This window comes from Labeo rohita, chromosome 21, assembly GCF_022985175.1.
Source record: "Labeo rohita strain BAU-BD-2019 chromosome 21, IGBB_LRoh.1.0, whole genome shotgun sequence".
Lineage (NCBI taxonomy): Eukaryota > Metazoa > Chordata > Actinopteri > Cypriniformes > Cyprinidae > Labeo > Labeo rohita.
Window position 1 is genome coordinate 2,496,290 of NC_066889.1, and position 25,925 is coordinate 2,522,214.

The following is a 25,925-nucleotide window of genomic DNA, read 5'->3' on the forward strand; positions in this document are numbered from 1 at the left end:
TTAGTTTAAGTATACTTTTAAGTGTGCATTAAGTGTAGAACTCTCAACATCTAACTTTTTAGCATTGCTATTTTTATTTTACTAATTATACCCATTTTATGTTTATGAAAGTACACCAAGTATAGTCTCAGTAAACTGAGTTTAACATTTTTTTTATACTGCAAGTCGTAAGTTCTTTAAGCAAACGTAACACTATAGTTAACTTTATACATCAAGGGAAAAAAAAAAAAAAAAAAAAAAAAAAAAAAAACCCACCACACACACGTGTTAAAATTGATCTTACTCTATACACTTGAAAAATACTTTACACAAAATAACCCTAATGTTTACTTTTCTGTGCATCAGTTTGAAACTGACTGTTCTAAACAGCAAGACACGTTCAGAATGACATGAGAATGAGCAAATAACGACAGAATTTTAATTTTGAGGTGAACAGTTCCTTTAAGATTTAAAAAAAAAAAAAAAAAAAACCACACACCCCCCAACCTCATTAAAAACCGGTATGACTTATTTTCTTCTGTGGAACACAAAGAAGAATGCAGAATAATGTTGCATCAAAAGGAGTTTCGGTTCCCTATTACTTCCACTGTATAATTTTTGGCCTTACAAATGTAGGTCAGAGTAAAATTAAACCGTTTGGTTCAATTCTCCCGGTGTTACTTGTTAAAGCTAATCTAAATATTTAATCCAATTACAATTATTTCCTTTCGAGGTAATTGCTATAGCCAATGAGAGCAGCTGTAGAACTCCGACTTTGTGATCAGCAAAGGTCACGTTATGAGAGACTAGGCTTGGTGGGGTCATCTGTGTAACCCACACTACAAATCTTAAATAGAGTCACTCAGCTACTATGGGTTACTAATCAGCTACTAATTAGGAGAACCACTGTTTGGATAGTCAGATTTATAGCCAACATAAATGGAGAAATCTGTATGCATAAGCGACACAAAAGGTAAAGTGGCAGTGATTAAATCACAAGTTTCCAAATGGACTTGCAACCCTTGACAGATTTGTATCCTGACCATCCATTCAATACAAGCTTTGTTAGAGAGGGCAAGACTCAAAGATGGACTCCATAGCATTCAATTCCACATAAAACTTTATTAAGGTAACCCAACATCAGAACTGTCAGAGCCATTAACAAAAATCTCCAAGTTGTCATTGTCACTGAAGTTACCATACACAATGATAAGGCTAGGTTTGGACTCATGAGAAGTGTCAGCAGATTCCTCATCCGATTCTGACTCCTGGCTGCCAGGCAGAATTACAAGGTGGGTATTAAGTTCATGAAAGGGGCCAGAACTGGGCTTCTCAGCTTCAGCATCCTGGCTGAAGTTACCATGCACATCTGAACCAGATTCTGCTGCAGATTCATCAAGGCTGAAGTTACCAGGAAGAGCAGGATTCCACTGCTTCAGCATCCTGGCTGTAGTTACCATGCACATCTGAACCAGATTCTGCTGCAGATTCATCAAGGCTGAAGTTACCAGGAAGACCAGGTTCCACTGCTTCAGCATCCTGGCTGTAGTTACCATGCACATCTGAACCAGATTCTGCTGCAGATTCATCTAGGCTAAAGGTACCAGGAAGAGCTGGATTCCACTGCTTCAGCATCCTGGCTGTAGTTACCATGCACATCTGAACCAGATTCTGCTGCAGATTCATCTAGGCTGAAGTTACAGGTGGGAAGACCAGGTTCCACTGCTTCAGCATCCTGGCTGTAGTTACCAGGCACATCTGAACCAGATTCTGCTGCAGATTCATCAAGGCTGAAGTTACCAGGTGGGAAGACCAGGTTCCACTGCTTCAGCATCCTGGCTGAAGTTACCATGCACATCTGAACCAGATTCTGCTGCAGATTCATCTAGGCTGAAGTTACCAGGAAGACCAGGTTCCACTGCTTCAGCATCCTGGCTGAAATTACCATGCACATCTGAACCAGATTCTGCTGCAGATTCATCAAGGCTGAAGTTACCAGGAAGACCAGGCTCCACTGCTTCAGCATCCTGGCTGTAGTTACCATGCACATCTGAACCAGATTCTGCTGCAGATTCATCAAGGCTGAAGTTACCAGGAAGACCAGGCTCCACTGCTTCAGCATCCTGGCTGTAGTTACCATGCACATCTGAACCAGATTCTGCTGCAGATTCATCTAGGCTAAAGTTACCAGGAAGACCAGGCTCCACTGCTTCAGCATCCTGGCTGTAGTTACCAGGCACATCTGAACCAGATTCTGCTGCAGATTCATCTAGGCTGAAGTTAGCAGGTGGGTTAGAGCTGGATTCCACTGCTTCAGCATCCTGGCTGTAGTTACCAGGCACATCTGAACCAGATTCTGCTGCAGACTCATCTAGGGTGAAGTTACCAGGAAGACCAGGTTCCACTGCTTCAGCATCCTGGCTGAAATTACCATGCACATCTGAACCAGATTCTGCTGCAGATTCATCTAGGCTAAAGTTACCAGGAAGACCAGGCTCCACTGCTTCAGCATCCTGGCTGTAGTTACCAGGCACATCTGAACCAGATTCTGCTGCAGATTCATCAAGGCTGAAGTTACCAGGAAGACCAGGCTCCACTGCTTCAGCATCCTGGCTGTAGTTACCAGGCACATCTGAACCAGATTCTGCTGCAGATTCATCTAGGCTGAAGTTAGCAGGTGGGTTAGAGCTAGATTCCACTGCTTCAGCATCCTGGCTGTAGTTACCAGGCACATCTGAACCAGATTCTGCTGCAGACTCATCAAGGCTGAAGTTACCAGTAAAACCAGATTCCCCCAACAATCCTACAGAAACACAAAAAGTCTTAATAGACAGCACAACTGGAACAAAACCCTAAAATCTCTCCAACTTTTAAATTTCCAACATGGGGGAAAAAAAAAAAAAAAAAAAAAAAAAAAAAAAAAAAAAAAAAAACAACACACACCACACACACCCAACAAGTCTTTCAGTTCTTAAACAATCTCACTTTTTAACACAAGGTCAGACGCCTCATCCCACGAAAGCAAATCAGCCAAACTCTCTTCTTCAATTGATCTTGCATTGTGGTTAATACCTGGAGAGAGAAGAACCAAATCACACAGAAATCATTGAGGGCAACAGGCATCACTTGGAGTACAGTATACGTGTCTGGCTTTTACGCGGTTCGACATTATATTGTATTGTACAGAAACACCCAAATGATATCTTGCCATCTCTTGATTTACAATACATAATTAAATGCATAAAGTTAGCAGATCCCACATATGCAACGGATTTCAGGCAATTTATTAACTCTACGCATGAATGCACGAAGACTAAAACTGCACACAAACAGCAGTTTCCCGAAGAAAAAAAGACTGATAAACTCACCATTACACACACACTGAAAGCACAATAAAATCAAAATAAAGAGTTTTGCCAATTCCATGATGAACACTACAAATTGAAAGCAGCAACACTCTTTGTTACGATGAAAACTTAATGGCAGAACCTTTATAACCCTGATCTGATGCACCTGTAAAGTTTGTAAACTGATTATTAATTGGCAGCAGCTGTGCACTCGGGTCTGTGTGGGAAACAGTTCGCTCCGTCATTCATTAATTCACTAATTCGTGGGTGTTTCTCAATCGATAGGCTGAACGCTGGCGATGTTGCGTCCTTTCTAGTCCAGAACTGAATTGAAGTGAATCAATATCAAATTGTTTTGAGCCGAATAATGAGGCTGTTGAGTTAGGTAGGGCTGCTTTATTTAATAAATAATGAACTTTGCAAATTGGCAATGTCATTTTCCTGTTTGTTACTGTGAAACTGCAATTACGCCACATAAATAAATGTTTAACTTTGAACGCTTGAATGAAACAGTCCGCCTGCTACAATATAACATTTACAACGATTTTTAATTTCAATACTTTGCACTTCAAAAAGTATGGTTGACAGGTTTTTACTTTTTGGGGCGTAAAGTGAAATACGAGACGGTGTTTCTATTTACTTACTGTTAAAACTGAGTTTAAATAAAAACATAACGCACCATTTTTTTTTTTTTTCATTGCACACAACATTGCTGGTCAGCAGTTTTTTTTTATGCCGTTTGTTCATTCTGCAGTGTTGGTATTTCTACCACCAGATGTCAGTAACCACACTTGCTATAAAAGTGATAGTTCCTCTTAGAGATGAGTTTCAGTTCCCTTTTACTTCCACTGTATAACTTTTGGCCTTACAAATGTAGGTCAGAGGGAAGTGAGACTGTTTGGTTAAATTCTCCCAGTGTTACTTGTTAAAGCTAATCTAAATATTTATCCAGTTGCAATTATTTTCTTTTGAGATAATTGCTACAGCCAATTAGAGCAGCTGTAGAACTCAGACTTTGTGATCAGCAAAGGTCACATTATGAGAGACTGAGCTTGATGGGGGGCATCCGTGTAACCCACACTACAAATCTTCTTAAATGGAGTCACTCAGCTACTATGGAATTAGGAGAACCACCATTTGGATAGTCAGATTTATAGCCAAAATAAATGGAGAAATCTGTATGCATAAGCGACACAAAAGGTAAAGTGGCAGTGATTAAATCACAAGTTCCCAAATGGACTTGCAACCCTTGACAGATTTACAGTAGTCAACATTTGAAGTTGATTTAAAAATAATAAAATAAATAAAAATAAAATTTCAAAAGTTGTCCTAAAACAAGAACGGGTATTGTTATACTTTTAGGACAACTTTAGTTAAAGGCTGTGATCCACTTCAAAATGTGGACTACTGTATATCCGGACCATTCATTCAATACAAGCTCTGTTAGAGAGGGCAAGACTCAAAGATGGACTCAAAAGCATTCAAGTCCACATAAAACTTTATTAAGGTAACCCAACATCGGAACTGTCAGAGCCATTAACAAAAATCTCCATGTTGCCATTGTCACTGACATTACCATACACAATGATAAGGCTAGGTTTGGACTCATCAGAAGCATCAGCAGATTCCTCATCCGATTCTGACTCCTGGCTGCTCCTAAATTCATCTAGGCTGAAGTTAGCAGGTGGGTTAGAGTTGGATTCCACTGCTTCAGCATCCTGGCTGTAGTTACCAGGTACATCTGAACCAGATTCTGCTGCAGATTCATCAAGGCTGAAGTTACCAGGAAGACCAGGTTCCACTGCTTCAGCATCCTGGCTGAAGTTACCATGCACATCTGAACCAGATTCTGCTGCAGATTCATCAAGGCTGAAGTTACCAGGAAGACCAGGCTCCACTGCTTCAGCATCCTGGCTGTAGTTACCATGCACATCTGAACCAGATTCTGCTGCAGACTCATCTAGGCTGAAGTTACCAGGAAGACCAGGTTCCACTGCTTCAGCATCCTGGCTGAAGTTACCATGCACATCTGAACCAGATTCTGCTGCAGATTCATCTAGGCTAAAGTTAGCAGGTGGGTTAGAGCTGGATTCCACCGCTTCAGCATCCTGGCTGTAGTTACCAGGCACATCTGAACCAGATTCTGCTGCAGATTCATCAAGGCTGAAGTTACCAGGAAGACCAGGTTCCACTGCTTCAGCATCCTGGCTGAAGTTACCATGCACATCTGAACCAGATTCTGCTGCAGATTCATCAAGGCTGAAGTTACCAGGAAGACCAGGTTCCACTGCTTCAGCATCCTGGCTGAAGTTACCATGCACATCTGAACCAGATTCTGCTGCAGATTCATCTAGGCTAAAGTTAGCAGGTGGGTTAGAGCTGGATTCCACCGCTTCAGCATCCTGGCTGTAGTTACCAGGCACATCTGAACCAGATTCTGCTGCAGATTCATCAAGGCTGAAGTTACCAGGAAGACCAGGTTCCACTGCTTCAGCATCCTGGCTGAAGTTACCATGCACATCTGAACCAGATTCTGCTGCAGATTCATCTAGGCTGAAGTTAGCAGGTGGTTTAGAGCTGGATTCCACTGCTTCAGCATCCTGGCTGTAGTTACCATGCACATCTGAACCAGATTCTGCTGCAGATTCATCTAGGCTGAAGTTAGCAGGTGGTTTAGAGCTGGATTCCACTGCTTCAGCATCCTGGCTGTAGTTACCATGCACATCTGAACCAGATTCTGCTGCAGATTCATCAAGGCTGAAGTCACCAGGAAGACCAGATTCCCCCAACAATCCTACAGAGACACAGAAAGTTTTGATAGTCTGCACAATTGGAACAAAACCCTAAAATGTCTCCAACCTTTACATTTCCAACATGATTTAAAAAAAAAAAAAAAAAAAAAAAAAAAAAAGTCTTTCGGTTCTTAAACAATCTCACCTTTTAACACAAGGTCAGATGCCTCATCCCACGAAAGCAAATCAGCCAAACTCTCTTCTTCAATTGATCTTGCATTGTGGTTAATATCTGAAGAGAGCAGAACCAAATCACACAGAAATCAGCTATTGAGGGCAACACACGACTTGCACGTTAGTATAGGTGTCTGGCTTTTACACGGTTCCACATTATATTGTGTTGTACAGAAACACCCAAATGATATCTTGCTATCTCTTGATTTACTATACATAATTAAATGCATAAAATTAACTGATTCCACATATGCAGTTGATTTCAGGTAATTTACCAACTCTATGCATGAATGCACGAAGACTAAACCTGCACACAAACAGCAGTTTCCTGAGGAAAAAACTGATAAACTCACCATTACACACGCACTGAAGGCACAATAAAATCAAAATAAAGAGTTTTGCCAATTCCATGATGAACACTACAAATTGAAAGCAGCAACACTCTTTATTACGATGAAGACTTCCGCTTCATGGCAGAACTTTTATAACCCTGATCTAATGCACCTGTTACGTTAGCAAACTGATTATTAATTGGCAGCAGCTGTGCACTCGGGTCTGTGTGGGAAACAGCTCGATCTTTCATTCATTCTATTCACGCTTCAATTCACTAATTCATTAATTCACTAATTCGTAGGAAGAACGCTATCGATGTTGCGTCCTTCCTTGTCCAGAACTGAATTAAAGTGAATCAGTATCAAGCTGTTTTGAGACGAATAATGAGACTGTTGAGTTAGGTGGGGCTGCTTTATTTAATAAATAATGAACTTTGCAAATTGGCAATGTCATTTTCCTGTTTGTTACTGTGAAACTGCAATTGCGCCACATAAATAAATGTGATTTAACATTGAACGCTTGAATGAGATAGTCCGCCTGCTACATTATAACATTCACAACGATTTTTAATTTCAATACTATGCACTTCAACAAGTATGGTTGACAGGTTTTTATTTTCTGTGGTGTAATGTGAAATATGAGAAGGTGTTTTTGTTTACTTACTGTTAAAACTGAGTTTACATGAAAACATAACTCACCATTTTATTTAATTAATTTTTTAAATTGCACACAACATTGCTGGTCAGCAGTTTTTATGCTGTTTGTTCATTCTGCAGTGTTGGTATTTCTACCACCAGATGTCAGTAGCCACGCTTGCTATAAAAGCGATAGTTCCCCTTAAAGAGAGAGAGAGAGAGTGAGAGAGAGATGTTGTGTTAAAGTTCAACCTTATTTTTTTTTTCTTCAATATATGGTTTCTGCATTTATTATATGTATAAAATATTCCGGAAATATTACTGCTACTTAGCTGATTTCTTTTTTTCTAAACATTTCACAATTTTTATTTGTCATAAGAAAAGACCTAGTGCTTTCTACTGTATTGTGAAAGTAGGCCAGTACTTAACAAGTATACTAAAAATACTGGAAATAAATTAACTAGTGACCCACGTTGTGAGGAATAAATGCGAAAGTGACTTTTTACAGCTATTGCGATCACCATGGATAATGTACTTTTATTTATTTAAGGATGATATTATTGATATTATTTTAAGTAATGTAAATAAAATAGTTTTTTTGTCATTAGTGTAATGTCATTCAAGAAGCACTTAATCTGGAAATAATGTATTGAATGTAATAAATGTAAGAATATGCACACATGTTTTATATTAAACAAAATCCCCTAAAGCTACTATGGTAAAGGCTTGGCTTGACTTATTAATATGAATAAATCCTATATGTGGTGTTGCGTGGTAACCATCTGGTGAGCGCTTTGGTGAAGTCTTATAAATATTAATTACGTGATGCTAACGTTGCTCGGTAACCTCCAATGGCACAGCTCTGGCTCATGAATATTAAGAAGCAGGTCTTCAACATAGTAGAATCGGTGGATTTGAGCGCCTGCGTGGACAACCTACGAACGCACGGATACAATGGCGGGGATGAAGCTCAAGTTTAATGATTAATGTTAACAAGTATATATGGCAGCTCTTTAAGAAACAGCCGTGAATTTAAGTTCACCGAAGTTTCACTATTGTCACATCCGGACGGAGGAAAGCTTGAAGTTCCGGATCCATCTCGCATGTGAGTCGATTCGTCTGCTGCAAGTAACCATGCATGTAGACATTGATACACTATATATTACATTGTTACTATCTGTAGTGTTATTCAGATTGTATGTATAGTGCATTTGGCTGCATTTGCTGGTGCATTATGTGCACGGGCTTTCCTCTATTTGCAGGTCACCATGACATTAATACAAAAGTTGACAAGATTGAGTGGATATGTGCACTTGAAACAAGGTTTGGAGTGTTTGGGAACCAGTTCTCAGAGCAAGAGATTACAGCACACTGCATCCCATTCATCCTCATGCAACTATCAGCTGCTGCCTGACTGCTTAGGTGAGAGACATTCCCAGGCAGATGCATTAAAAAGTAATATTTACGTGCTATTATAGTCAGAATTGTCAAAGATCATTGATAACACTTTATAATGTTTCATTAGGTAATGTTAGTTAATGTATTAACTAACATGAACAAGCAATGAACAATACATATATTACAGTATTTATTAAGCTTTGTTAACAGTCATGCATTGTTAGTTCATGTTAATTCACAGTGCATTAACTAATGTTAACAAACAACTTTTGATTTTGATAATGCAATAGTAAATGCTGAAATTAACACTGAGATTAATCAATGCTGTAGAAGTATCTGCTCGTTCTTAGCTCATGTTAACTAAAGAAGTTTACTAATGTTAATTAATGAACATTATTGTAAAGTGTTACTGGATGATTTTAAATCTCATTCTCAAACAAATAGTTAAATACAACAATCAAACCAGGGTTATCATAGTTAACTAAAACTGCAACAAAAAAAATGTTGTTTGAAATAAAATGAATGTTAACTGAAATAAAAAAAAATATTTAAAAAAATATTATCGCTAGTTAAAATTTCTATTTAGTTAGTTGATTTAGTTAGTTAGTTAGTCTAGCTTGATGTACTAAAATCACTAAAACTGAAATTTAAATTTAAATTGTTTTATTCATTTTTAAGCAACAAAAACTAATAAAAAGGACAAAACCCATAACAAAATAACTAAAACTTTAACTAAAATATAAATAAAAGCAGAAAATATAAAATTAAATAATTAAACTATTAACAAAAACTGTAATAGTATCGATGATACTAAAATACTAAAAACAAGGTGTTTTACATCTAAAATCATTATTATTTTTTATTTAATGGCTAATAAAGACATCTTAAGAACAATTATATAGAGAATTTTTTTTTTTTTAATTTATATTTGATTTTTTGATTTTTTTCATTTTACATTATATTTATTCAAAAATTATTAAAATGGTTGATTAGTCAGTCTGCCACTACTATTTCCACATTATTTACACTGATATATGTGCATCATTATAGAATTATATTAAATTGCATGCCATAATAAACAATTGTTAAAAAAAACTGAATGGTTGTAAACAAGTCTAATAGATTCATATATTTCTGCAGAGCTCAACTATGGTGGTCTTGTTATGCACTTTGACTACGTTTGGCTGCGAGATCACTGCCGCTCAGCTTCATGCTTCAACTCAAAAACAAACCAGCGTAACCTGGACACTGCCAGCGTTGATTTGAACATCAGACCTTCAAAGAGCAGAGTGGATGAAAACAACCTCTTCCTGACATGTAAGTGCAGAACAAAGCTTGATTCAACTTTCAAGTTGAATATCAGAATCACTTCAATTTAAGAGTACCGCGAAATATGTGGCTTGGAAATTAGTTTACCAAATGAAATGAACGTCCTGGTATTATTTACTCACCCTCAAGGTATAAAACCATAAAAGTAGCTTGTAGTCATTATTTTGTGTCCCTGTCACTACTTTCATAACAGTAGCCCATATGACTCATGTGCATAGTCAAAGATTAGCTTTGTACGGGGAACAAACCTAAACTATTATTCACTGCTAACGTAACCATTATAAAATCGACACCTTGTGAGGTGTGAGTTTCTTTCTTTGAAATGCAGTGGTTGCTTTTTGCAATGAACACAGCTTTTGAAATGAGTTGCACCATCAGTTTTCATTTTTTGGTTGACTAACTCTTTTTAGATGAGGTTGGCATTCAAGCAATTTTTAATTCTTTTCCTGTCTGACTTGTCTGATTGGTTGGCACACACTGGTTGCATTTATTCCCTGTTCCTCATTTCCTGATTTGAACATCCTTTCAAAATTGATTTGTTCAGGAAACAACGAAATCATCAAACGTGTCACCTTTACATAACGTTCACGGTTTTCTGCAAGATTGCTTAATGTTGGGATAGTAAGATAAGCCAACATTAACTGTGTATTCATGTTTCAGTCCTCTCCTGAGAGATTGTGGTCCTATTGCGCTAAGATAGTGTAAGTTTAACGCTCTTCCAAAACAAAGATGGATATCTCTTTCCTTAAGTAAAGATAAGACTCTGGGAGAAGGACAGACAAACCTTTGACTCTTAAGTAACTCAGCAGACTGTGCGATTTACTTTACAGACAGCATTATCAGTTACGTAGTAACAGCATTTTTCACTTTCTCATGACTTTTGTGTGTTACTTTGGCCCACGATCGTGTCAGTCGACTGGTGAAATATTTGGTATGAAGAGGCGTTAACTGTTAAGTATCCTGACATTAGCTTTTTATTAGTATTGCAGTTTCCCTTTTTAAATTTGACGTGAAATCAAAATCAAAACATTCATCTATTCTTAATAATATTGTGCACAATGTAGAGTCGTTTTTTTTGCATTAAATATTTTTATTATTGTCAAATCATTTATATGGTCACAGTTTAAGCACCAATTCTCACTATTAACTAACTATTAACTATGACTTTTGCTTCAGTAAACTTATATATAAGTAATAAGACTTATATATAAGTAATAAGACATTAATATGTGTTTTGTAAGTGCTAATAAACATTCAATATGCAATTAATATGCACGCTAATAAACAACTAGTTCATAGTGAGAACTGCTCCCAACAACTAAAGTGTTACTATTTTTATTGTACAGCACTTTTCACAATCCATATTGTTTTAAAGCAGCTTTTCAGAAAATAAGTCTTTAATTTCTAAAGCCCTATTAGTTTTCCAGAAGGACGTTAGACAAGTTTGTGTACTTTGAGATTTTAATCCAGTCTGAATCAGGCAAGTCTGTTTTTTTCACACCTAACCTCTGATCTAATGTTTCTGGGCTCAAACTCAAAATTCCCCTGGTAAATCTAATCCTGTCCGAATGCGAATGTCTTCTCCTTGTGTTTTTTAAAAGCTACCAGCTTTTCAATATTGACTTTAAATGAATTCAATGAAAATATAATGTAATGAATTAGAATTCTGCTTAATTTTGTGGGTTTATTATAAGCTGCCGCTTATATAAACTAATGCAACTAGTACTTCAAACATTTTTAATAATGAATTCAAATTATGTAAAAATTGTTCATTTAAAGAAATCTAGAAAACACACACTCCCACCTCTGCTGTTCACCCAAAAATGATCCTAATGTTGTTGTGAAAGATATGTTGAGAAATGTCTCTGGTTTTTGTCCGTACAATTGGTTACCCACATTCTTCAATATACTGTATCTTTTTGTGTTCTGCCGAAAAAAGAAAGTCATACACGTTGAAAACAACATGAGTTCCCCTAGTAAGAAAGTCAAAGGTGACTGTGGCAAGAAAAAGCCTGTCTAAATGAAATGGTTTTCATCATGCTAGAAAGACAATGTGTAAACTCTAAGGATAATGATTAAATTGTGAGGAGAATGATTATTTTTCAAGTCCATCCTTAGATGGGGGTAGTGAAACTTTCACTGTCTGACTAATATAGGCTGTATTTTGCAGGCCTAAATTTCTTAAAATCCATCTTGAAAGGCTGGCATCAATTTAACTTTATGTTCATGAGTCAGATTCAATAGAAATTAAACTTAGCGTTAAATCTGTAAAAAAAAAAACTGTATTTTTGGTTTTGTAAAGCTGTTTAAATCAGCATTTTTAGCTACTTTAGGGTTTCATGGTTTATCGTATTGTGCTGCAGTGGCAATGAAATTGTAAAATTAGATGTTACTTACGCAGAAAAAATTAGTAGGCAGTCTTTTTAACATATTTATGGTGTTCCCAATCACTTCTATGATAAGTGTCTTACTGTAATCCAGAATTTTGTTTTTAAGTACAAATTAATTTTTGTAGATTGAGCTTGTATTAAACCCCAGATATTTCTTAAGGTACAGATAGCTGGACTTATCACTGAACTAGTACCATCTTCTGTTGATAAAAACTGATGAAATCTTGGCTGATTGATTATAGTTATCTCCTAATTAAGTCACTTCCACGTTGTTTGTGATCACCTGCAGGGCCAGATGGACACATCACGCGGTACAGCCTAACATGGCTGGCCCAGAACAGCTACGAGGGCCAGAAGAAAAGTTCTGTGCAACCTCGTATCCTGTGGAATGCAGATATCTACTCCAGTGCTAAGGTGCCCTCTGCAAGTTGGGACAAGTTCATGAGCTGCGATGAGGAGCTGAAGAACTTCCTCAACAATTTCCTGCTTTATGGAATTGCCTTCGTCGAAGGCGTCCCACCAACCCTAGAAGCTACAGAAACAGCAACCCAAAGAGTGAGCCTCATCAGGTCAGGGCTAGTGCGTAGTTAAATCCTGAAAACTTGTTTTAATAGTTAATTTAATGGAGTAGATTGTCTGTCAACATTTACTCATCTTCATGTCATCAAACATTCTTGTCATTCAAAACCTCAGACAGCTATGAATACTAATTACACAAGTTGCATATGCTGGTTCTATGATGCCTTTTCATTATATCTGGAGCTTGACTGAACCATCTTCTATTCACTTTCATTGTATGGAAACAAGCATGCTGTAACTTGTCTGTGGTTGTAGAGACGCACATGATGAAGACGATAGTAACTTGGACAGTTTTGTTATAATCCACACAGAAAAACAACATCAGTTTTTAAGGGCACAAACTGTCACACACTAGGAAACTAGGTCAGGGAACACATGGCAAGAACAGTAGCACTCTGAAAAGGTACATCATCGTGTCGTAACAAAAGGTCCAACTGTGAATGAGGGTGGGGGTTCTGAAGGAGGCCAAAGAAAGTGATAAACCCCTGGGAGAGACCACGGTTGCACTGAAAGGTGGTTGGAGCTAGGGAGGAAACAGTAGCCAGGCATGGATCCAGAGAACAGCCAGGACAATAGCCCATGGTAAAGTAGATGGACGGAGGAGCTGTGGTGGAGGCTTGGAGAAGGAGCTGATGAAGGACCGAGGCAGAACTGAAAGTCCAGGGTGACACCACAGACTCAGAGGGCCAAGGCAGAGCTGACGGCTCATTGGACTGAGGTGGATGGTCTGGAAGGCTGTGGTGGAGCCGGAGTGACTGAGAACAACAGTGGACCCAGAGGGAAGTGGAACCCTCCAAAGGGATGGAGGGTGAGGCACAAGGGTTTATGCTTTTATACTTGCTTGGTTTTGTGACAATCCCGTCACAAAACCAGGGTAATGCCTGATCAAGGCAGATGAGGGAACTTGGTGGAGCCAGTGGGATGACAGGCACCAAGGGGGGTGGGGGACCCAGGGGTCAAGGTGGAGTGGATGGGTCACAGAACTAAAGAAATATCCGAGGCTCTGAGGCAGGAGGTGGAGCTAGGAGATTGTTCCACCAGGCAGAGCTGGGGACTGGAAGACCTGGTAATTCCACACAATAGAGAGGCGTCAGAAGACGAGCTGAAGAACTTGAGATCTTGTACTGGACGGGACCGGCAGGAGCACAGGAGACTGGACGGGACGAGTGGGGAAAAAAGACATTGGGAAACATTCTCTTTCAAATTTTGCAGAGGACAGAGGAACAGTTTGCAGAGGACAGCTGCAGCTCACCTTCATTGGAGAGAGTGTGGGCAGGGTCCTCCTCCATTCCCGCTTACACCACGAGTAATCCCACTGTGGCACATGTTGCTGACTCAAATATCGCAGCAGGCTCTCCGTCTGTGGTGACTCTGGCAATCACTCCGTGAGGCAGGGTGATGGCTGACTGGGTTCTGGATTGGGAATGGACCTGGTGATGTTCGTAGTAAGGCCGATGTTGAATAGTGATTCGCAGTTAACCAGTGCCCGGAGGCTTGGAATCCCATGGCGAAAATGGAGGGATGAGGGAACCTGATGGGAGCACAGTGGAGACGAGGAACCAAGGGGACAAGGTGATGCAAATGGGTCAGACGGCCAAGGTAAAGTCAGAGGCTCTGAGGCCGGAGGTGGAGCTAGAGATTGTTCCACCAAGGCAGAGCTCGGGACCAGAAGACCTGAGGTAATTCCACACAATGAAGAGGTGTCAGAGGAGGTGCCGAGGGGCTGCAGGGAACCAGTGGAAATGGGGCTGAGGAACTGGCTGAACCTGTTGGAGGAGGTGGAAGAGGGAGGCTGGGCAGGAACTCTAGAGATAGAAGAGATTTAGTGCTGGATGGGACCAGCAGGGGCACAGGAGACTTTGTGCTGGACGGGACCAGCAGGAACAGAGGACATTGGAAAATATCCTCTTCCAAATCCTCTTGAAAACAGTTTGCAGAGAACAGCTGCAGCTCACCTTAAGTGGTGGGAGTGTGGTGGGTTGCTCCTCCATTCCCTCGTACTCCACGAGTAATCCTATAGCGGCACATGTTGGTTACGGCTCACACACCTGATCAGGCGAAACATCAGGCTCTGGTTCTAAAGCAGTGAATGGCACAGTCGCATACTGCTGTGCAGACTTGAATATCATGGCAGGCTTGGGCTCTTTGTCTCTTTTGGGCTCTAGTAGTCACTCTGTGCAGCAGGGTGATCGATGGCTGGTCTCTGGATCGGGAGTGGAGCTGGTGATGTCCTCCTCAGCATGGCCGATGGTGAATGATGATTAGGTGAGACTGGGGGGACGAGGGAACCCGGTGGGGCCAGTGGGATGATGGTGCCACAATGGCGAGGGACCAAGTGGCCAAGGATAAGTCAGAGGCTTTAAGGGCGAAGGTGGAGCTAGGAGATTGTTCCACCGAGGCAGAGCTGGGGACTGGAAGACCTGGTAATTCCACACAATAGAGAGGCGTCAGAGGAGGAGCAGGCTGAAGGGAACCAGCGGAGTCAGGGCTGAGGAACTGGCTGAACCAGGTAGAGGAGCTCCAGGGCAATGCCTCAGTCACATACTGTTTGCGCTGGCGCCAGCATAGACTCAGGCTCTTCATCTGTGGTGGGCTCTGGTAATCACTCCATGCAGAGGGGTGTTTGCTGGCTGAGCTCTTGATTGGGAGTGGAGCTGGTAATGTCTTCCTCAGCAGGGCCAATAGTGAATAGCAATTTGCAGTTCTTCAGAACCCATTCCAAAAACTTGGCAAACGTTCCCAGAGGACCGACATTTGTTCAAACAAGCATAAAAAATATGCATGAGACGGTTAATTAATTAGGCTTGCCAGATTAAGAAATTGAAGGGTGTGGTCTTTGAGGCACTGCTGCTCCAAGAAAAGCGGCTTGTTATGAAGACCCAGTATTATGTAATTCTCAAGGAGATAAACTTAACTGGAGATAACACATTAGGCGTTCATGCAAACAATATTAAACAAAGGAATTGAAGAAACACAGGGGTTTACTAGCTATGTTTCCATCACCCTGTTTTTATGCGCACTTTGATATATTGCATCAGAAATGAGTGATAGAAATGCCAAATATGTGGGAAAAAAGCCTGTAATTCACAAAGTTTTTATGCTTGCTTGAGGTAGTTTTTTAATGTGTAAAGGAGTTAACGTGAATAGCAAGAGATGGAAATGCATTTGCTGAATAAATTCCTCCATGCGCATCAAGAAAGTCATGTGACTTTGAACAATGGGATGGCATAACTAGACCAACCAGCAGACCGAACACGTTGCACAGGATCTGAAATGTTGTTACTGTCATACTTAAATGTGCAAACAAAATCTGACGTCAAAGTCTTTCTGTATAATTCCCTCCCAGAACTGTTTCCAAACAGCAAGCATCCACCTCCTGATGACTCCTACATGACTGCATTTACTGTGTTTCGTCTGCTCGTTCTGAGGCACAACTAATTATAAATGCAAAATATTATATTCAGTGCCTTCTCTTACTTTTTTTAGTGATATTTCTGTCATGACAACTCTCGGAGGGATTGGCATGGTAATGTACTTGACAATGTTAATGTATTTGTCTTGGCAGAATAAATCTGCTCATAGCACAAATGAATAACCCCTATATAGCATACATGAATCACCTCGTAGCAGGTCTATACAGGTGGAGCTGGGGAAGGTGGAGGGTTTCTGAAGTATGCTGCAAACTGCTACAGCAAGCAGTAATCATATATTTGAATCTTAAGCAGTGAGTTTATTGGCTACTGATACAGGAGAGAACCAATCACCTGTGCCATATGATAATGATGTCATTAGGTCAGATTGAGTTAGACCTGTCGGACTGCGCCATCTGGAGTTTCTCTATATTTAGTGCAAGTTTATCAAGTGATGATTTTGTGGATGGTGCGTTATTCGTAAATATTTTATGCGTTAAGTTTTTGGCATAATTTACATTCACAACTTTGGATGGGAACATAATTATTAAAGGGTTACTCCATCGCAAAAAAAAGGTCCTTGATCACTTACCCCATGTTGTTCCAAACCCGTAAAAGCCTTGTTCGTCTTCGGAACACAATTTAAGATATTTTGGATGAAAACCGGGAGGTTTGTGACTGTCCCATTGACTGCCAGGTAAATACCACTGTCAAGGCCCAGAAAGGTATGAAAGACATCGTCAAAATTATGCATCTGCCATCAGTGGTTCAATCTGAATTTTATGAAGCAATGAGAATACTTTTTGTACGCAAAGAAAGAAAAAATAACGATTTTATTTAACAACTTGTCTCCTCCGCGTCAGCGTATCACCATTTTGGAGAGTATCCGCTGCATGGAAACTGAGTACACCATTCTGTGTCAGCCGCACCACATGGATACATTTTCTGTGTATATTTGTGACTGTGGACCACAAAACCCATCTTATGTTGCACGGGTAAATTTGTCAAATTTATTGATTTTTCTTTTATGCCAAAAATCATTAGGAGATAAATTAAAGATCATGTTCCATGAAGATATTTTGTACATTTTCCACTGTAAATATATAAAAACTTAATTTTTGATTAGTAATATGGATTGCTATGAACTTCATTTGGACAACTTTAAAAGCGATTCTCTCAGTATTTTGATTTTTTGGACCATCAGATTCCAGATTTTCAAATAGTTGTATCTCGGCCAGATATTGTCCTATTTTGAAAGCTTATTTATTCAGCTTTCGGATAATGTAAAAATCTCAATTTTGAGAAATTTACACTTATGACTGGTTTTGTGGTCCAGGGTCACATTTACGCTTAGATTTAAACGAAAACAGCGTATCCAGCGTATGCAGTTTGTGTCCAGCGGATACTCTTCAAAATGGTGCTACGCTGACGTGGAGGAGACGAATTAAAATAAAACTGTTATTTTTTATTTCTTTGTGTACAAAAAGTATTCACGTCACTTCATAAAATTCAGACTGAACCACTGATGGCAGATGGACTATTTTGATGAAGTCTTTCATTTCATTTCATTGCAGTCAATTAAACGGTCACAAACCTCCCGGTTTTCATCCAAAATATCTTAAATTGCTTGTATGGGTTTGGAACGACATGGGGGTAAGTAATTAATGACAAAATTTTCATTTTGGGGTAGAGTAACCCGTTAACAGGCAGAGCTAATGAGTAAGCTTATAGAACAACCGATGAACAACATCAGTAATTAAGGGAACAAACTGTCACACACACACTAGTAAACTAGGTCAGGAAACACATGGCAGGGGAACAGAACAGAACCAAATCAGAACATGATGAACACGATCTAATGCCGGCACATCTCAGACAGAATTTGTTTTGTTCATAATCCTCCAATCAACAGAACAAATAAAGTCAGGTATGTTTAGCATGACATGAAGTTGGGTAAATCAACCTCATGTCACCTCATGTGCTTTTCAAAAAGCTGCTGCTTTAGTGCCACTGCTACTTAAATGTACATCAAGAAAAATTAATTGTTTCCCAAACCACGTTGGTCTCCAGGTGCCTTTTGTAAGTCAAGAGCTCAGACACAGGGGTTCTTTTTGCAGTGCCAGTGACTAATGAGCTGCTGCTGGATAATTAGTCCAGCAGTGTCCATTCTTTTCCTGGCTTGTTAGAGAAGACCTCTTTAAAGGTCACCTTATGTTTTTTTCTTTGCTTTAGTGTGTAATATTGCTGTTTGTGCATGTAAAATATGTGAAAAGATACAAAGCATCAAGTGCTTGAGACTGGTTTTGTTACATTTTCAAAATTTCAAAAAGTATCGTCATGGTACCAATGCACTGGTACTTTTGACAACTCTAATGCCCACCTACTGGCTGTTTTGGCCTGCCCTCAAAGAACAGTTGGCTGGGTGAGTTCGCTATGTTGAGAAGAGAAAAAAAAAAAAAGGTCACACTGCTGCTGCTAGATTAAAGATAAAGGCACATGAAAAAGAAGATAAGTTCAAGCAGGGTATTTATTAAACAGAAGATCAGGTAATCCATAACCAGCAAATGGCAGATATAAATAACAATTGGCAGACTCACAGGAACTTAAATACATGGAACAAATGAGGATAATTAACAAGACACACCTGAATCTAAAAAAGAACTCAAATCAGAGACATGACAATGAGCTCAACAGTGAAAACAGCACAAAGAACAAACCGTGTGACAACAATAGCGAAAGTTGCCAAACATATAATACTGTTTACAGCTGCTACTGTTTACAATGTTTTATGTGAAATGATAATCACAAACAAATTTAAAATCAAAACACATTAAAAAAACAACGAAAATTATATAACCTGGATACTACAGACACTCCAAACTGGTTGCACACACACAGTTGAATGTCCACGGTCCACGTCATTCCTTTTTTCTGGAGATTTTAATGATTGAATTTGGAAATTAAGGTCATAATAATAGTTTATCCTAATTAAGATGACTTAAACGAGGCAATTCTTTGTTTCCAGGGAGACCATGTACGGGCGGATGTGGAACTTCACTTCAGATTTTTCTCGTGGAGATACAGCCTACACAAAGCTGGCACTGGATCGACACACTGACACGTCGTACTTTCAAGAACCCTGCGGGTAAACGGGAAAATCAAAGTTGGGCTTCAATTAGTTGCAACGTCTGTCTGTCAGATAAAGTTTCCGCAGTGCAGGCTTAGCCAGTCTGCAGGGAGTCACACTCACATTTTCTCTGTTCTATTATAAGAGCTTAAAACATTTAATGACCACTGGAGTAAATTTAGATTACAAGTTAAGATTTGACAGATTTTTTTTCTCTTGTCCACAATTTTCTACTTATTTATAATACCAGTCTCTGAAGATGATAACCCAACAACACTACGGTGTTTATTATTAGCTTAATGTTTGTCTAAACATTTGTTTTCCGTAAATTATTTGGCTCATTATAGGCAAATGGCTACTCAGTAAAGTGTTACATGAAATATTACACGTGTAGCACTTAAGTATTATTACTATTAGATAGAGTTATGTCAAGAAGTAAAAATAAAAATTGTCATCTGCGTAATGATTCGCAGACACTCCACAAAAAACTTTGCAGACACTCAAGCCAAAAAATTGGCTGATCTATAAAGCCGATTTACATATTATATATTTGTGACAGATTCCAGTTGTAAAGCCAAAAGGAGTGGCCCAAAAGCAGATTGCAAATTATTGCAAATTAATTACTACTCCATGCCATTTTATAGCTGAAATAGTGTAAGTGCTGTTCACATTGAAAATTCCAACAAGAGCAAGTGAACTTTTAAGTACCTGGAATGAACTGGAATGAGTAACACATCTTTCATGTACTGTACAGTGGTGATTAATATGGTCCACATCCTGCAGTGCTGCTTTTAATCCTTTGTTTTGCTTTATAAGCATCCAGGTGTTTCACTGTCTGAGACATGAAGGAACAGGTGGCAGAACTCTGCTGGTGGACGGTTTCCACGCCGCTGACGTGGTGCTCCGGCAAACGCCCGAGAACTTTGCGCTGCTTTCCCACGTGCCGATCAAGCACGAGTATATCGAGAACCTGAGTGAGCATCGCAACCACATGATCGGCATTGGCCCCGTGCTCAACGTTTATCCGTGGAACAACGAGTTGTACATGATTCGGTAAGAGACTTTTTCCAGTGTGTGAAAAATAAGGGATCATGTTTATTCATTTTCTTCCTTATAACATACGTGTTTTATGCACCAAAGCACTGCTATTTATATTTTTTACATATTTTTTCATGAGAATCAATCGGTTACACAGTCTGTTTTTGTACTGTATATTTAACTGTGTAAATGCTCTTTTTGGACTAGAGAAGTAGTTACTCAAACAAAGTTGCAGTATGTTAAATCAAGTTCAAGTTCCCACGGGTCCTTGAAAGTTTGTGAATAAGAAAAAAAAAATTGAAGGCCCTGGAAAGTTTTTGAAAATAAGCATACATAGATACAGGTCCTTGAAAGTGCTTGCAGTTATTTTGTACAAGAAGTTTTCTGGAAAAAATTCCATATTATTCCCTCCGGACCACTAATGTGTTAATTCGCCATTAGTGGCCTATGCATACTAACTTGCTTGATTTACGTTAGTTACGCGTATTTATGCGTTACGTTAACTTAACGTTACATGATTCTAAGCTATTTTCAATAAAATCCATGCAAAAGTTAATATCAGATCATTTTAGAATACACTGAATATTATTCAGTTTTATGTAAAACAGAAATACGACAAATAGCATATCAGTTCTCTGTCATAATAAAAATAAATGCACAAAAAATAGCTTTTTTGTTTGCATAGTTTGACACATGAAACCTGTAACAATATGTCTTCCAAGGTAACACAATGATCTCACTTGAAATCTGTCCCCACATTAAGTCCTTGAATTTAAGGTTATTGGACCTGGAAGGTCCTTGAAAGGTCCTTGAATTTGAAGTTAACCAAGGTGTGGGAACCCTACCTGTTCTTATTGCATTTTGCATGAAAACTTAAAAAACTACACTTATAAAGCTTATGAAACTAAAACCATATTGTATCTGATCAGTAACTTTTCATTAATGAGTGAAAGTGCAAAAATGTCAATGTTTTGAATGGTACCATATTTTACTATGTTATTACTACATTTATCCCTTTTTATTAATTAAAAAAATATACAGTGTATAGTATATAGTATATGTTGAAGTGTGTAATTTCTGTGGAATTTGCAACATTGGACATCGTTTTTTATTCATTTCTATCATTTAAAAAAATGAAATTCCAAATTTAACAAGAATTACTACAAAACCACTATGATGTGAGAAATGTTTACAAATATTTATGGAAAATTTTATAGCATTATATGAAATTTCTAAGAACAAATACACTGATAAATACCAGTGTTAACTATAACTTAAATTCCTTTGAACTCATAATGCTCAACACAGTCCAAATGTGTGAAACCTACATATTCTTTTTATAACAAAGCAACATAAATTTTACTCTGGTTTGTATTCTATATAAATTCTGTATTTATAAATTCACTTGCATGAACTTTCAGTTGAAAAACAAGATCAACGGACTGAATCTGCAGTGCTTCATCAGTAGGTGGAGGCAGATAGAAATGTGGACTTCTCTTTTAAACTCTTGTTCAGATTTAGACTATTTGGTCATTTAAGTAATGCTGTACACCCCTTTGGGCTGTAGTTTATTGGATGTAATTTATTTATGTCACTCACATATTTTGTCTGTTTATGGATTCTTTGTGCATGCATGTTAAAATCATTTTTTGGTGCAAATACATTAAAGTAACTTGACATTATCATTGAAGAGCGGCAATAATAATTTTCATTTTGATTACATAATAATGGCAATATATACACGTCAAAGTCAGACATGCCCCTTTGTCAGCTGTGATGCCTGGTTACTGGTTTAAACTTGGCCCAGGTTTTTAAAAGATTTTTGGGTCAGCACACCTTAATAGCTTCAACAATTGATTGCCAATTAAGTTTAGAATACAATTAATTAAGGCCCAGATTATGCAGAACTGTAATAGCTGCTAATGCTGGATATTTTAATGAATCAGAATTTTAAGTTTCTATGTATAAACTGTTTATGTAATAAAATATAGTTTTCGTAGTTTGTGTTGTCCCTTATCAGTGCAAAATTATCACAAATTAAAAAGGATTCATGCCAATATTGTCCAAAACTCCACTTTTCTAGGGCATTTCCAAACTTTTGGAGGGCAGTGGATATATGTGTGTATATACTCTGCCCTCTAAAAGTTTATAGTAATTTTTGTTTTAAATAGTTAAATCTCTTAAAACATAGGGATCTGAAAAAATAAATAATGTGTATTTTGATATACTGCAAAATCTGACGCCTAATGAGGTGTAATAAACTTATGAAGCTCCTCCTGCATTTTGTTCAGTTTTGTTTGAGTTGTGTTTTCTTGTTTTGCAGGTATAATAACTATGACCGTTCTGTTATTAACACAGTCCCTCATGATATGGTGCGGCGCTGGTACACGGCTCACAGGCAGCTCACTGCTGAGCTGAGGAGACCAGAGAATGAGCTGTGGGTTAAACTTAAACCAGGCAAGGTATGCAGTACACCTCCACTGATGTTTCTGAAACCCACGAAAAATGATCTAAAAACATGCCCATATTTTATCATTTAAAAAAAGTATAACAAGCCATAAAGAAAATAAAACCTATTTTTTGCATGTGACATTATGAGAGATAAACACATTGCAGAGTATATGCCTAAAGTAGAGTTATGTTTTTCTTTCTGCATTGCAGTTTTTAAATAAGTAGTATAACTGGGAATTTTTGTTATATGGTGTATAGTATTACCATTTGAACATATAAACATGACCACTGTTATTTTCTCCAAGGTTCTGTTCATCGATAACTGGCGTGTTCTGCATGGCAGAGAGTCATTCACCGGCCTGCGGCAGCTGTGCGGATGTTATCTGACGCGTGATGATGTGCTGAACACAGCTCGCTTTCTGGGTCTCCAGGCTTGAGTGCTAAAGTAGCCAAATGTCATTTACCAAAAACAAGTTGATTTCTCAAGCGTTAGGATAGCAGAGGATCAGCACAGGATCACAACAGTATTACTTAAGTATTATCAGCTAGGCTCTTTTAATTATTTTCTGATTTTAATAAAATGAGTTTGTTGTAGAGGACGTATCGCTTGATCCACAACGATTTCTTTCCACAGAAAAACAGATAGTGGTAATAAAGAGTTTAATTTAGATTATATATTTTTTTAGAAATGGTCAGGACATGCAGAAACTCAAGAGAATATGGGGTGAAAAGGCACATGTTTCAAAAGGTACTGTGCTATAATTTTAAGGGTTTTATTCACACAGACTGACTAAACGGTTAAATTAGAAGATCCTTTGTTTCACAGAATGATGTTTGAATCATTGAAATGTGTTGAAGGAATAGTTCACACAAAAATGACAATTTCGTGAGTATTTACTAACCTCCAGGCCATCCCAATCTGCATCGGCCTTTCTTTCTTTAGCCGAAGAGAAAATAAAGTTTTGGAGTGAAACATTACAGGATTTTTCACCTTCTAGTGCAAGTGAATGATTCTCACTGTAGACCTTTTTCAACAGACCGAAATCCACAAATAGGCAGTTTCAAAGCAAACCACACAACCCTAGCGGCCAAACAAAGGTCTTCTCCAGTGAAATGTTCAGTCAATCTGAGAAAAAATGTATAATTCTATACTTTTTTAACTGTAAATGCTGGCATTGGTCCAGTTTGTGTGACATGCATGTTGGGAAAGTCATGCGTGACGTAGGCAAAAAGAAGGAGCATTGTCATGAAGTTCAAAGAAATTTTGTGTCAGTTTATTGTTAACAATAGCAATTGTTGTGAATTAAAGCGATACTGTGAACTGTTCGTTTAAATGGTTGTAAATGAAGGGTATTTCTATGGGTTTGTGCCTTAATAGTGATATGGGATATGCATGGTTCAGATAATGGCAAAGATCTCACAACATTTAAATATATTTACTGAATTGCATTAATCTTTGGGAGCTTTTTTTAATCTGTAGCATTTTCTCATCCTATATCCTATATAAAATCATCTCAATTGAATGTACGCACAAAAATGCCAATTTTACCTCTAGAAAATAAATTCATTTCATTGCATTTTGTGTCTTGCTGTGTCATCTGTGATGAAAGATGAATCTTGTCTATTCTATTACTATTCACTTGAATTAGAGACTAAATGTGACCATGGACCACAAAACCAGACATAAGTAGCATGGGTATATTCATAGCAATAGCCAACAATACATTGAATACGTTGAATGGGAAATTATTGATTTTTCTTTTTTGCCAAAAATCATTAGGATATTAATTAAAGATCAAGTTCCATTAAGGTATTTTGTAAATTTCCCACTGTAAATATATCAAAACTTAATTTTTGATTATTAAAATGCATTGCTAAGAACTTAATTTGGACAACTTTAAAGGTGATTTTCTCAATATTTTGATTGTTTTTGCACCCTCAGATTCTAGATATTCAGATATCTCAGCCAAATACAGGTGCATCTCAATAAATTAGAATGTTGTGGAAAAGTTCATTTATTTCAGTAATTAAACTTCAAATTTTTCAGTAACTCGAATTGTGAAACTCGTGTATTAAATTCACTGCACACAGACTGAAGTAGTTTAAGTCTTTGGTTCTTTTAATTGTGATGATTTTGGCTCACATTTAACAAAAACCAACCAATTCACTATCGCAAAAAATTAGAATACTTTATAAGACCATTAAAAAAAACATTTTAATGAATTGTTGGCCTTCTGGAAAGTATGTTCATTTACTGTATATGTACTTAATACTCCTTTTGCTTTAATTACTGCCTCAATTCGGCGTGGCATGGAGGTGATCAGTCTGTGGCACTGAGGTGGTATGGAAGCCCAGGTTTCTTTGACTGCATTCTTTGATCTGCATTTTTTGGTCTCTTGTTTCACATTTTCCTCTTGACAATACCCCATAGATTCTCTGTGGTCTGGTGAGTTTGCTGGCCAGTCAAACACACCAACACCATGGTCATTTAACCAACTTTTGGTGCTTTTGGCAGTGTGGGCAGGTGCCAAATCCTGCTGGAAAATGAAATCAGTATTTTAAAAAGCAGGTCAGCAGAAGGAAGCATGAAGTGCTCTAAAATTTCTTGGTGAACGGGTGCAGTGACTTTGACTTTTCAAGTCTGAAAACAAGTCAGTATCTGGTGTGACCACCATTTGCCTCACGCATAGAGTTGATCAGGTTGTTGATTGTGGCCTGTGGAATGTTGGTCCATGAAGAGAACACCTCTCCAAAGTGCCAGACACCATCGCATTTGCCCACTCAAGTCGGTTACGATGACGAACTGCAGTCAGGTCGAGACCCCGATGATGACGACGAGCATGCAGATGAGCTTCCCTGAGATGGTTTCTGACAGTTTGTGCAGAAATTCTTTGGTTATGCAAACCGATTGTTGCAGCAGCTGTCCGGGTGGCTGGTCTCAGA

At 38.3% G+C, this 25,925-nt stretch overlaps 4 protein-coding genes across 5 annotated transcripts; 1 reads left to right on the forward strand and 3 right to left on the reverse strand.

The window, feature by feature from the left end:
- Nucleotides 1-1,081: 1,081 nt before the first annotated feature.
- Nucleotides 1,082-1,577, reverse strand: LOC127152736 (uncharacterized). Of its 2 annotated transcripts, XM_051093579.1 has the most exons (2): nt 1,452-1,577; nt 1,082-1,360 (listed from the first exon to the last, which is right to left on the reverse strand). In XM_051093579.1, the coding sequence occupies exons 1-2, from the start codon at nt 1,566-1,568 to the stop codon at nt 1,265-1,267; spliced, it is 213 nt and encodes a 70-aa protein (XP_050949536.1). In that variant the 5' UTR covers nt 1,569-1,577; the 3' UTR covers nt 1,082-1,264. The 2 variants fall into 2 exon arrangements, with proteins under 2 accessions (XP_050949536.1, XP_050949535.1); XM_051093578.1 differs by having other exon boundaries at nt 1,082-1,577.
- Nucleotides 1,574-3,500, reverse strand: LOC127152771 (uncharacterized). The gene is made up of 4 exons (XM_051093615.1): nt 3,348-3,500; nt 2,965-3,051; nt 1,780-2,782; nt 1,574-1,718 (listed from the first exon to the last, which is right to left on the reverse strand). The coding sequence occupies exons 1-4, from the start codon at nt 3,403-3,405 to the stop codon at nt 1,574-1,576; spliced, it is 1,293 nt and encodes a 430-aa protein (XP_050949572.1). The 5' UTR covers nt 3,406-3,500.
- A 1,306-nt stretch (nt 3,501-4,806) lies between these two features.
- LOC127152735 (uncharacterized) lies at nt 4,807-6,795 on the reverse strand. Its single transcript, XM_051093577.1, has 3 exons — nt 6,646-6,795; nt 6,264-6,350; nt 4,807-6,120 (listed from the first exon to the last, which is right to left on the reverse strand). The coding sequence occupies exons 1-3, from the start codon at nt 6,701-6,703 to the stop codon at nt 4,829-4,831; spliced, it is 1,437 nt and encodes a 478-aa protein (XP_050949534.1). The 5' UTR covers nt 6,704-6,795; the 3' UTR covers nt 4,807-4,828.
- A 1,365-nt stretch (nt 6,796-8,160) lies between these two features.
- tmlhe (trimethyllysine hydroxylase, epsilon) lies at nt 8,161-23,504 on the forward strand. The gene is made up of 8 exons (XM_051093629.1): nt 8,161-8,365; nt 8,523-8,682; nt 9,799-9,975; nt 12,667-12,946; nt 19,392-19,511; nt 20,310-20,546; nt 22,855-22,993; nt 23,288-23,504. The coding sequence occupies exons 2-8, from the start codon at nt 8,529-8,531 to the stop codon at nt 23,417-23,419; spliced, it is 1,239 nt and encodes a 412-aa protein (XP_050949586.1). The 5' UTR covers nt 8,161-8,365; nt 8,523-8,528; the 3' UTR covers nt 23,420-23,504.
- The last annotated feature ends 2,421 nt before the right edge of the window (nt 23,505-25,925 follow it).